At 34.5% G+C, this 12,550-nt stretch overlaps 1 protein-coding gene across 3 annotated transcripts in view; it reads left to right on the forward strand.

Annotated features, from left to right (window-relative positions):
• Positions 1-12,550, forward strand: part of LOC145686183 (solute carrier family 35 member F5) — a 48,999-nt gene that overhangs the window by 20,074 nt on the left and 16,375 nt on the right. For all 3 annotated transcript variants that reach the window (XM_081759220.1, XM_081759230.1, XM_081759211.1), the window contains exons 7-8: positions 2,778-2,960; positions 9,272-9,425. In XM_081759220.1, the coding sequence (XP_081615346.1) occupies positions 2,778-2,960; positions 9,272-9,425 (337 nt within the window). The remainder of the gene's footprint in view (positions 1-2,777; positions 2,961-9,271; positions 9,426-12,550) is intronic.

Consider the following 12,550-nt stretch of genomic DNA (forward strand, 5'->3'; position numbering starts at 1 on the left):
CCCACCCAGTGCTCCCCCAATATCCGCAAATCCTAATAGAGTAGGACAAAGGAGATGCAAAGTTCGTAGTATCCGCAAGGTGAAAGGAAGTTTTTAATAAAATATTAGCGTTTATTGTCTGATATATGAAGTTGGACTTTGCGTGAGAAAGTGCTTCGAAATGTTCAGCACTAAAGAGAAGTACTTTGCCTTCTAGATCTGAAAACAGATTTTCTGTGAAGTGTAAACTCAATATTACATATAAACTAAGATTGTATCATATCATAAACTTTGTGAGTGTATTTGTTTCTGTGCAAGTGTATTTTGTACTGCGTGCAGTAAGTGAAAAAACAAAAAAAACAAAAAAAAAATTGGCAAAAAGCCACAAATTTTCGAGGACCATCACATACAAATCCAAACAAGGTAAACAGTTTGTTTTTTAAATTTTAAACAATTGGTACGTTTACTGTAGATTCTGTTAATTTCTAAGAAAATGGTCAAAAATCCTCGGAGGTATGAAATTTTAAAAATACCTCTAAAAAGTGTCGCACAGTCTACGTGACAAGTTTAAATACCTGTCGAGCTGAGAGTTACATGCCAGGAAAATGTGGCAACGTAGCATTCCGTATAAACTGCGATAGCGAAGGGCGCATAACAGAGAAAATCATAATGTCATATTTGTCATTGTTTATCTTTCAAAACAAGTTGAAACATTTTGGTTGAAAAAATTATTTTAAGATCTTCATAAAAGTTTTTTTCAGATTGATAATACACCGCAGCAATTCAGAAATAATAATGTCACACTTTTTACTGAGTAACAAGAAAATTACTAAGTGTTGATTAATGAAATTTTCAGAACTTACAGGCAATAGATGCACCTATATATCGTGCATAGAAAATTATTTCACGTGATCTCGTTTCCGAGATATCGTCCTATAAACATTAATCTACCAATAAAGTACGATAAAATACGTACTTTTTCATTGATTTGTATTTTTTTTCTTACTACACACCACAAATATATATATATATATATTTTTGTGTCGTAAGTATTGAAAAGAGAACATTTCAACAATTCTAACGAGGTACGACAGTGCAATATAAGTTTTAAATGAATGTCACGGCAGCACCGCAAAGTCAGGGGCCTATCTTTATGAAATGGATAGTAGACCTTTTTGCATTGAAACATCTAACAATGTAAAACTTATATGTGCAATCTTCTAATAGTACAACAGAATCTTGGAAGGAGTTTGAACTGCATTCTAGTAGTAAAAATGTATGTCGTCTGTAAAATGATTGTAAATATTTTGAAGGGATGTTGAATGAGGGAAAGTCTGGGTTTGTGCTTATGCTTAACAGTACAGGAACTTCTGATGTAATTCATTTAATACTGCACTGCTTGCTTATTAATATGGATAGTTAAACCGAAAATATAAGCATCTCACCGTAGTTTCTCATGTTCTCAATAGCTGAAACAAAGCTTTCTTCTTTGGTAAGCAATCTTTCGAGTGAGATTGTATTTATCGCAGCTTTCCACTTTCTTCCGGATCCTGAAATAGACTTTTCCTTTCCATATACTTTTTCACCCCTATACCCTGTATTATATACTCCGTATATTTCAGTCACGGCCTTCCTCTAGATATTTTTCTTCCTGCCATTATTTCTGCTTATACTTATTCCGTCTTGGCTTCCAATTTTCTATAGATTATTTTTGTCAAGGTTTTTTTTGAAGCATGCGTAAGCATACATACTATTCTGTGATCGTTGCATTTCTACTCAGTATTTTTGGTTTTGTCTATCTTGCTCTTCTCGAAGTCTAGAGGCACTTTTCATTCATCGTAAATGTTGTTAATTAATTTTAAAACCTGCGCTGAACTTTCTGGCCCGCACTTTGTATGATTTCTGCTGGTATCTCACCTACTCCAGAGGCTTTTCCATGTTTTAGATTTTGTAATGCTTTGTTGTGATCAGATCTGAGTATGGAACACTTCTTCTATTCGCTGTATAGTTTTCAGTTCATTTAATTGCTTGTCGCTTCCATAGAAGCTTTTCGTAGATATCCCTTCCGTGTTTTCACTATACGTCTCTCTTTATTTTTTAATACATTGCCCGTTAGTTTGAAGTTCCTCTTATTCTTCTTACGAGCCACATCTATTCTTCTTGTATTCAGTTCCTTTTCTGTTTCTTCACTTTGTTGTTTTATGCACTCTTCCAAGGGAAGTCTGCATTTTCGACTGACCTGATTGAGAAAACCTAACTACTACTGATGCTCAGTCTATTCATTCTCTTCATCTACCCCGGGGCCACGGTGGCTCAGTGGTAGAGCGTTCACCTCTGGTGGATGAGGTTCCTGGGTTGATCCCAGCTCGCGTCAAGTGAACTTTGTGGTAGACAAACACCGTGTGCGTGGGTTTCCTCGGGGTTCTGTTTCCTCCCACTTTCTTCATTCCACCATTTCATTCGTTTCTCATCACCACCGTCTCCTTTAGCATTACTGTGCGACGTAAAACTCAAAGATTTCATTTCATTTCATTTTTTCTTCATTTCCCTGAGTTCCAGGTTTCATATCCAGGCCAACTTAGTTTAGATTGTGCTGCAGTCTTGAAAGAGTGAAAACTCACGTACTAGATCAGTATGTGAAAATGTTCCATATTTTCAGTTTTATAATAGAATTGCAATATGACTCGATATTTTATTGGGATGACTGTTAGGAAGATTCGAATTTAAGATCGTTATTTTATCTATTCGTAATGTTTGTTGTTACACCTCTTGCTTATAGCATTTATTCTATTTTGCAGTGGTTTATTGCGAATTATACGTACCAAATAGCCCTTGCGGAAACGGAAGCAGGAATTGTTAATGTGTTGTCTTCCAGCTCGAGTTTGTTTACCCTTATATTTGCAGCTATATTCCCGTCAAATACAAGCGATAAGTTTACGTTATCTAAGTTTGTGGCAGTGTGCATCAGTATTAGTGGTATGGTAAGTATTCAATACGTAAAATAGAATATTTTTGATAGTAAGTGAAAGGAAATTATCGTAAAATAAAATAGTGTTCTATGTAGGTAGTTTAGACTAAGAACAGATTAAATTCAGTACTAATCCCACTATCTGCCTATCTATTGTCGCTCAAAAGTTCTCGAACATCTCTTTGAATAAGCATCTATTGTGAACCTATAACCGGCATGAAAACTTTGCCGTTGTGTGTTAGTCCTATCTAAAGCATAAAATTTGACGACAGTTGGTTCGAGATCAGGGAAATAACTGTAATAAATATATGTAATTACAATTCTTAAAATGGACCGTCAAAAGACAATTTGACAAATGAAAATGTGGGAGGTTAGGTCACATATTAGTTTCTTATCGTTCTTTTTTCTTTACTTTTTTTTTTTTTAAAGGATATAATGTGTCAGTGCAATGACAGAAATTAAAAAAGGAAATTAAGGTTTTATATGTTTTGTAATTCTTTATAGTTTGTTGATATACTAATGTTTAAAAGCGAAAAGTATAATATTTCGAAAAGTGTTTACGACGGCTTACATACGGCCTTATGCTCAATTCTCACACATTGGGAGCGTATATGTAATGGAGCGAGCAAGCATCGGGCGCACGAAACAATCGTAAACACTTCTCAAAATATGTTATTTTTGAGCTTTAAAAACGTTATCATAACAAAGTATAAAGAACTACAAAACATGTAAAACTTTTTTTTTAATTTCGAATTTCTGTCGCTACATTGACGTTTTGTGTCCTGTATCTTTTAAACAGTACTAATGTGTTGCCTCATCTTCTACACTTTCGTTTATTCCATACAGTATGTATTACAAATTGTCTTGTTGTGTGTCCATTCTAAGATTAACTAGCTGAACCTGCGCTCTCTGCACAGCGCATCATTTGCGTATGAGCATAAATCTCCTTCTCATTCCTCACAACATCTGCACATATCCCTTTACAGACACAAGGGAAAGACGTCTTGATAATAATAATAATAATAAAAAAAAAAAAAAAAAAAGGCGGCAAGGAGTATCACAAAGGGAAGTTTTTTTTTCTCAATATCTTTCACCGTTTCCAAAATTTAAGCCTACTTCTTGTTGGAGTTTCTAAGTCATGTATGACCAGTGTTTTCTTTCTTCTTGCATGCAGTATGTAATAAGCAAATACGTTACATACATAATTAATTATAATGTGAGTTATATGTGGTGTTCATTGGGCAAAACACTCCAAAAATAAAGATTCATCTTAGACTGGAGAAATGGTTATCCTTCCTTTTTCAGTATTATTTGGCCAGGAAACAAACGTCTGAAACAGATTCAACCTGTATATACAACAATGTGGTGTTGGAATGTATAAGCGTAGGATATGATGCTTTAGGGTTTTTTTTTTTTTTTTTTAATTAAATTTCAACACTTCCAGTGTACCCGTAAAAATGAATAAAGAAATAATGGCCATGTTTTTATAAATGTTCAATTAGAACTGGACAGTCTACGCAAAATTTGCAATCGATCAGTGAAAACGTCATCTTTCTAGAGCCTGTATTTGAAGGCTTTTTAAAATGCAAAGGCTTTGAACAATAGCTTTAAAACATAAACTTTATAAAATAAGATGTATTTAAATAATAATTTATTTAAAGTACACATACTTTAAAATATTGTCTTTGTTAAACGTGAAATCACAAATAATTGTAAGTCAAACGTTTAAAATCCAAAGTTAGAGGTTGGAGTTCAGGCGTTTTTATAGCTTTTGTAGCATTTTAATAGATAGATGATTAGATATATCATTTGCAGTGTCTCTCAGTTGCCGATCCAACTATCGTCAAAATCATGCTTTAAATAGGAGTACCTCTGACATGCTGCGGCAAAGTTCTTGTGCCAAAATATAGGTCCTCAGTAGATGTTTACTCAAATCTGGAGGGAGTTGTGACTAATGTAAATTTTAATTCTCCTTGTAAGTGAATTTTTACTCTAATTAGCTGACCCTGAGCTCTCTACACAGCGCATCATTCGCACATGAGCATAAATCTCTTTCTCATTCTTCACAACATATGTACATGCTCCTTTACAGACACAAGTGAAAGACGTCTTGATAAAAAATCGGCAAGGGGTATCACAAAGGTTTCTCAATATCTCGCACCGTTTGCAAGATTTGACCCTACTTCCGGTTGGAGTTTCTAATTTATGTATGACGAGTGTTTTCTTTCTTCTTGCATGCGTATGTAATAAGCAAATACATTACATATACAATTAATTATAATGTCAGTTATATATGGTGTTCATTGGGCAAAACACTCCAAAAATAAAGATTTATCTTAGATTCGAGAAATGGTTATCCTTCCTTTTTCATTATTATTTGGCCATGAAACAAACGCCTGAGACATATACAACAATGTGGTGTTGGAATGTATAACGCATAGGATATGATGCTTTTTTTTTTTTTAAATTTCAACACTTCCAGTGTACCCGTAAAAATGTAATAAATAAATAAATAATGTCCATGCTTTTTTAAATATTGAGTTAGAACTGGACAATCTACGCAAAATTTGCAATCGATCAGTGAAAACGTCAACTTTCTAGAGCCTGTAGTTTCCGATATCTCACTGTCGAAAGGATTTACCACAAACATATAAACGTTCACAAACGTATAGTTTAAAATACTCCAGAGATGGCAGCACAATTCATTTGCATTTATTTCGGAGAAGGCCTTTTAAAAAGCAAATGCTTTGAACAATAATTTAAAAAGATGAACTTTGTGAAAAATATCTCTTTAAGTAATTTATTTAAAGTACACCTTTTTAAAAATATTTGTCTTTGTTATAAACGTGAAATCACAAATAACCCTAAATCAAAGGTTTGAAAGCTAAAGTTATAGGTTGGAGCTCGGTCGTTCTTAATTGGTATTGTAGCATTTTAATAGATAGATTATTAGAGCATTGTCAAGAGAATAAAAAGGTGGGGGATAAGTAGCATGGAATATCCGTGGCTAACAGACCAACGCACATGCTTTTTGTTCCGTGGTGACCGTTCTACCCCGGTAGAGTTGTTTATTTCGGATAAGAACCCTAAATAATTGTTCGGATTGGATTGCACTTGTACCGCCCGTAGTAAGTTTCTTCTTATATAGCCTTGATGCCGAATAAGAACTTTTCTTCCCCCCACCTTTTCTTTTTCTTTTTCTTTTTCTTTTTTTTTTTTAATGTTAAACGCTAATTGAAGAATTTTCTTCCCGGTATTTACCTTAATGTTACGAACTGGAAAAAAATGTGGAGATATTTTTATGTACCGTATTTCAACCCTTTGTCTCTTATCTCTGACCTCATAAGAATTAGAATGAAAGTAAAGTTGGACGTGTTGATTTTATCCACAGGAAACATCGGAGTTTCCCATGTTAGTACTGAACACAGGGTTGGCTGGTTTAAACCAGCTGGAAAAAAGAAAGAAAGAAACTTGTTAAAAAAAAAAAAAAAAAAAAAACCGAAAAATACTTTAAATCGTGTGAACTTCATGGTGACGTTTCCACATATCAAACCATCTGCATTACTTTTATCACCTTTTCACCTTTTAATCAAGGCGTCCCATGTTCAATTCTCGGTCGAACCACAACCATTCTTTCAAGTATAAACCAAGTAGCTGTTTGGATGACACTTTACGCGAGAGTCTTCTTGATAACCTCGGTATTACACAAGTCTAAACACACGAAACAAAACCAAATTGTATGCTGAATGCCTTTTGTTTTTATAAAGAAACCAAGGTTGCTTAAATATAGAAATTGGGAAAATTTATCGACTGCCTACGTAGCTTCCAACATTAGCTTGGATTGGACTTTGTTTTAATTTTATTGAATAATATCCACATACTATATTTATAATTTCATACCTCAATTTTAGCGTACTAATCATAATAATGTTCTTAAAATTTTACATGCAAAGCAATAACTGATTTGCATTTAAAGTAATAACAGAATTTTCCCAATTTCTAAGGCGAGTTTCCCGATTTATATATAATTCTGTATAATGATTTCACTTGTGCAACTGTTCATCTTTTTGTCCTTCTGAAATTACTCTTGACAATTATATTAACAAGTATGTAAAGATCAGTACAACGTACTTTTTTCAGGAGTCCTTCGTGAGTGAGTCAGCACTCATCGCATTTGTGGCCAATTAGTCCCGATTTCAAATCCAAATGGCAATTTTTTCGGATGTAAGCAGTTTGCCTTCCACTTTAAGCTTATGTGACCCCTTTTTGCATAATAACACCAAGGCGAAGCAAACTTATTTCTGTCCATATGTAATATAAATATATAAAGCAAATTATTGAAATAAATAAATAAATAAATAAATAAATAATAATAATAATAAACATGGTTTTTGCCATCCCTGACTGAATAATTGTGTGTCTTTGTAACAGTTTCGTCTTGATTGTATTTTGTACGATTAAATCCTTCAGTTCGCACATTTTTCTATATTGTACATATTTTCGACGAAGCAAAACGTATATGTGTGTGTCCAAACTTTCAAAGCATTGAATGTTTCTCTCTCTTGAGTATTGGACATCCCAAATAAGTTGAACAGTTATTTTACTTTTATTGAACAAGATAACTATTTCGAACAGCTATTCTATTTGTGAGACGGAAAGAGGAGCATTGTAGAAGTAACTTGGAGGAATTTTTGAATGAAATGTATCATCCTGTGACTATTTATCATCTGGTAACTCAAGGTATATTGTGATAGAGAAGAGGGGTGGAAAACGTCAAGTGGTTTATGGAATCCTAGTAAGAGTGCTTTTAGTATGTTGTTAGTGTGTAGTTGTTTGTGAATGTAATGAAGGCAGGTATGCGAAAATTTAATTAACTGTCACTTGGTCAGAAGTTGACAATGACTTGGATTACAAAGATTTTTCTTTCTGTATGATATTTGTTATTAGTTCCTTTACAAATTGTCAGTTCACTGTGAGCCTTGCTTCTGGATTCTTTTTAATCAGTCCCTATTTTGCTGACAATAGGGAAAACAAGTAACAGGAAAATTTTTAATTGTAATTTTTTTCATTTATGTGCATTTTGCGAAATTTTTTAAGCAAAAGATTCTTTGAGATTGAAGAAACTTACTGAGATGGTATATCATTGAGTTTGGCGCAGTCTGTTGGAACCATTAAGCGACCCCTTCAATGATACTGCGGGCACACATGTATAGTAAGCATATTCGTGGTAATTTTGAAATGTGGGAGGCATGATGGTTTAGTGATAGAGCGCTTACTGCACTTCTGGTGCATGGAATCCCTGGTACGATCTCGGGCTAAGGAAGTTTGTGGTGGACAACATCGTGTCCGTGGGTTTTCTCGGGGTACTCCTGTTTCCTCCCACTTTTTCATTCACCAATTCTTCCATCATCATTCACTTGCTTTAATCATCGTCTTCCTTAGCTTAAAGGTCATAATTGTGGGACGTTAAACTTAAAGATTTCATTTTTTCAATCATGAAATGTCATGGTAATGAAAGAGAAATGTCTGGTACTAATGTACTGTCTGTCATCTTTTTGTGCTATTTAAACATGAATTTAAGGAATTCCGGAGGAACAGGCTTCCTAGATGTTAATGTTAATATGGAACTTAGTAATTTCCAGTGTGTATTTATACACACGGGTGGCAAGGTATGTGATTTGAAAATCAGAAAATCTAGAACTTTGCGTACTTGTTCCAAAAGTTGAGGGCTATTTGTGGTTTGCAAATAAACAGCACAATACCTTGTTTTGTGCTTGTAAGGACTGAAATTAACTACTTGCGTCTGAGAACAAGTCTGGTTGCTGGTGATATATATATAACTTGTTAAATCTAAATATAGTCTTTTTGGCATTACTCATAAGCTTACCTATTCTGAAAAGAAAAGGAATTGTTTTTAATACACGTGAACACGTGAGCCATCATGATAGGATTGTGAGTCCAAATTTATTGTAAGAAACAGTATGATGAGCATTTGAGTCACATAAAAGACATAGAAAAATGGATTAAACAATTCTGTCATCAGATTTAAACAAAACACTATTTTCTACCACATATCTCGACAATGGTAGCCGTGCTATCGAACGTTTGGTAAATAATAAGTTCTCCTCTGATGGAAAAAGTAAGCTCGACACTACTACAACAGTTTCGACATCCATTTTTAAAGCCTCCAATTTCTGCGCTGCTTGAAAATCAGAAATTCGTTACATAACATTTTTAACCATTCCTATCTTTTTAGTTTCTAAGCGTATTATGTAATAATAAGTGCAGAGTAGGTTTATGCTTAATTTCGTTTCTTAATTGCAGATTCTTGTGAGTTTTTCTGATCTTAAACTGGAAAGTAAAGTTCCAGCGGGAGCTATTCTAGCTCTAGTGAGTGCGTTTTTTTACGCGGGGTATTTAGTGTTCTTAAAACGAAAAGTCGACCACGAAGACAAAATGGATATTCCAATGTTCTTTGGTAAGTAGAAGCCGATTTTATATTTGTTGTGTGTTGATTTGATCTCAGTAAAATTGCATCAAAGCATAATAGCTTTCGATGTGGGTACATTTCAAAAACAACAAGTTTTAAGATACAACTACCACAAAGAAAATATAATATAGAAGTTTTAAATTTCTGACTTTGATATCCTCAAAGCAATTAGTAGCGCAACACAAAGGACACTTAAAGAAAATGTACATTAAATATCGAATCTACAAAGTGATCCAAAAGTATGGAGACACCCCACCTGAGTTGGAACTGTGTAGAAAATATAAAATCAAAACCTGTTGGTGTGATATGGAAGAGGAGGCAAACATGGCAATACGTAATGGCGAAAGAGCGAGTGGAATATTACCAAACAAAATTAGTACTAACATTTTTTGTATTTCTAAGGAAATAATATCTAGGATGTCAGATACTTACTGAGTATCCATGATCAAACTCTGTAGAGGCTTGATACATATTAAGCACTAGGATCTTGACATGCTTAAAGCTTCGACTTCAGTGGAAAGCTTCAGTTCTTTGAAAAACGTAACTTTTTTTGGGGGGGGGGGGAGAGAAGATGATGTCATGTGCATGCGTTCTTCCTTTTTAAATAAATTGAAGTGTAGTATAAATACACTTAGAAACAACAGATTTTACTTACTACTATTTTTACTGATAATTACGAATATTTGTATGAACTTCTTGACATAATTCACTTTCCAATTTGTCACATACATGCACCATGGAATCCAGACGAAGTACAAATCATCTTAGAAATCGGTATATAGGATTTGGAACAAAGTTCTGAAATAGAAACCATGCTTGACTTTCTATTCTTGCATTACTCTATGTAAAACATGTTCTGAAATGGGGGAAACAAGTGGAGATATTTCGTTACTTTAGATGTTCAATATTGTATATTTTCACAGGCTACACGGAATTGATCGTAATTTCACTATGAGTAAAGACAGAGAAAAAATAATTATGCTGTTGTCTTAGTGAAAGCTTGCGCTACTACAGAATGGTATCATACCCTTTGGAAAGGCTCGAAAAATCCCGTGCGCTAGGAAATATAAGTCTGGCGCCCAGCTAACTTAAGCCAAAAGATGTATTCCTATACATCAGATTGAATTTGTGTTATTGTGGTACCTGATTTTCAGAACAACGCCTAGTTCACAAAATTTTTCGAGCACTGCCCTATGATTCCCATTTTAAGAATTTCGACATAAATCTAATGTGGCAACTTTCGAGATGTCAATTGAAGTCTTCATATGTTCCGCTATGTTGGATCCTGTATCATATCCACAGGCTTTTATTTGATATTTCCTAAACTGTTCCAGTTTTGTTTGGATGTTTCCATACTTATAGATCACTGTGTATTACAAGTACGAGTATCTTGGAAAATTGATAGGAATTTATAGGTAACTTGTGTAAAAGACTACTCTTGAATAAACATCTAAGGAAAGAAAGAAAATATGACACGCTCCTTTTATGTAGATTACATTATGTTTCAATCGTTTATATGTAGATACTTGTTACCATATAGCGTATGGTAACAGTGTTTTAAAGAAAGGTTACTGTTAGAAGGAATTACTCTCTTGAAATTGAGTGCAAGATAACATTTGTAACATAGATTTAGCACTTACAGTGAATGTTCCGAAAGAATAATTAATACTGCGGATATTTCTAATAAAATATTGTTTTGTATTTTTTGAGGTTACGAAATTACTTCCTACTTTCTTCTTTACATGTTAAATGAATGTTCTGTGAATATCACATTGGGTAACACAAGAGTTTGTAGAATTGACTAACAGTCCTTTTTTTAAAAATCATTCTGTGAGAAAATTTAGGAACGTCGCATAAGTGATTAGAAAATTGTTATCAGGTGTAAATTACAAAGCACTAGTGTTAAATATATTACTACAGGGTGGGCCATAAGTCACGAAAGGGTTTCAAAAAAGCATAACTCCTCGCATATGTTAGCAATATGTATTGAAATGCTGATATAACCTAACATATGGGAGATTTCTTTTGTCTACGAATGAAAAATAATTTCACGTAGATGTCCACCATGATGCAGTTTGCACGCATAAACTGTAGTCATAACATTTGTCCTTACGGTTCTCAAAGTTGCTGAAGTCATCGCTTGGATTCCCACGCGAATGTTTTCCTTGAGCTACTGTATTGTTTGACGTTTATTGGCATACACCTGTTCTTTGAGATGGCTCAAAATGTAAAAGTCTGCTGTCGTCCAATCTGGTGATTGTAGTGGCCTGCCCAAAAATGGCGCGATTGTATCTCTGAATGTGTGTATTGTGGCACCATCTTGCTGGAACTAAACGTTCGGCATGTTCTTCACTGCAGGGCGCAAAACTTCTTGAACCATCGTCTGATCGAGCCCCGGTTACGATCACTGCATTGCCATTGCCATCTTCGAAGAAGTAAGCCCCAATAATTCTTTAGGACGTAATATTACACCGTACCGTACACTTCACAGGGTGTGGCGATCGTTGATGTATAACCTATGGATTCTCGGTACCTCACAACCTGCAGTTTTGTTTGTTTACGTACCTACAAAGGTATGTGCTTCGTCACTTATATAATCAAATTGTCAAGAAAATCTCCGTTCTCATTAACCAAATCCTAAATGCGTGTAGCAAATCTGAGGCGTTCCCCATAATCTGTTCGTTGGTTGTTGTACCAGTCACACTTTCTAGGAATACAGGTGCAAATCATGTTTTAAAATGTGGCATAGTGTAGTTCGGCTTAATCTCACGTCTTCTTGTGGAAATCTCCGCTGTTTTTTCGACACTTCTTCGAACTCGTCCAGTTGCTGCATGTGTTCTTGCCTAGCGTGGTCTCCCCGATTGTGGTAAATCAGCTAACGAACCATGCTCTCTGAAAGAAACATCCAATCAAACGATGAATCATTGTATTCCTGACACGAAACTGCCGGCGATACGCTCTTTGTTTTAAGATAATTGACCTGCGCTTTTCAAAATATAGTTCAATCATTTTCGTTCTCTTCGCAATGTGAATTTTTCCATCTCACACTTCCTGGTTGTCTACTTCATGCAATCTGCAAAATAAGAGGAGAGTAGTGGTTAGAACATTTTTTC

Source organism: Thermobia domestica, chromosome 1 (genome assembly GCF_964235325.1).
Source record: "Thermobia domestica chromosome 1, izTheDome1.hap1.1, whole genome shotgun sequence".
NCBI lineage: Eukaryota > Metazoa > Arthropoda > Insecta > Zygentoma > Lepismatidae > Thermobia > Thermobia domestica.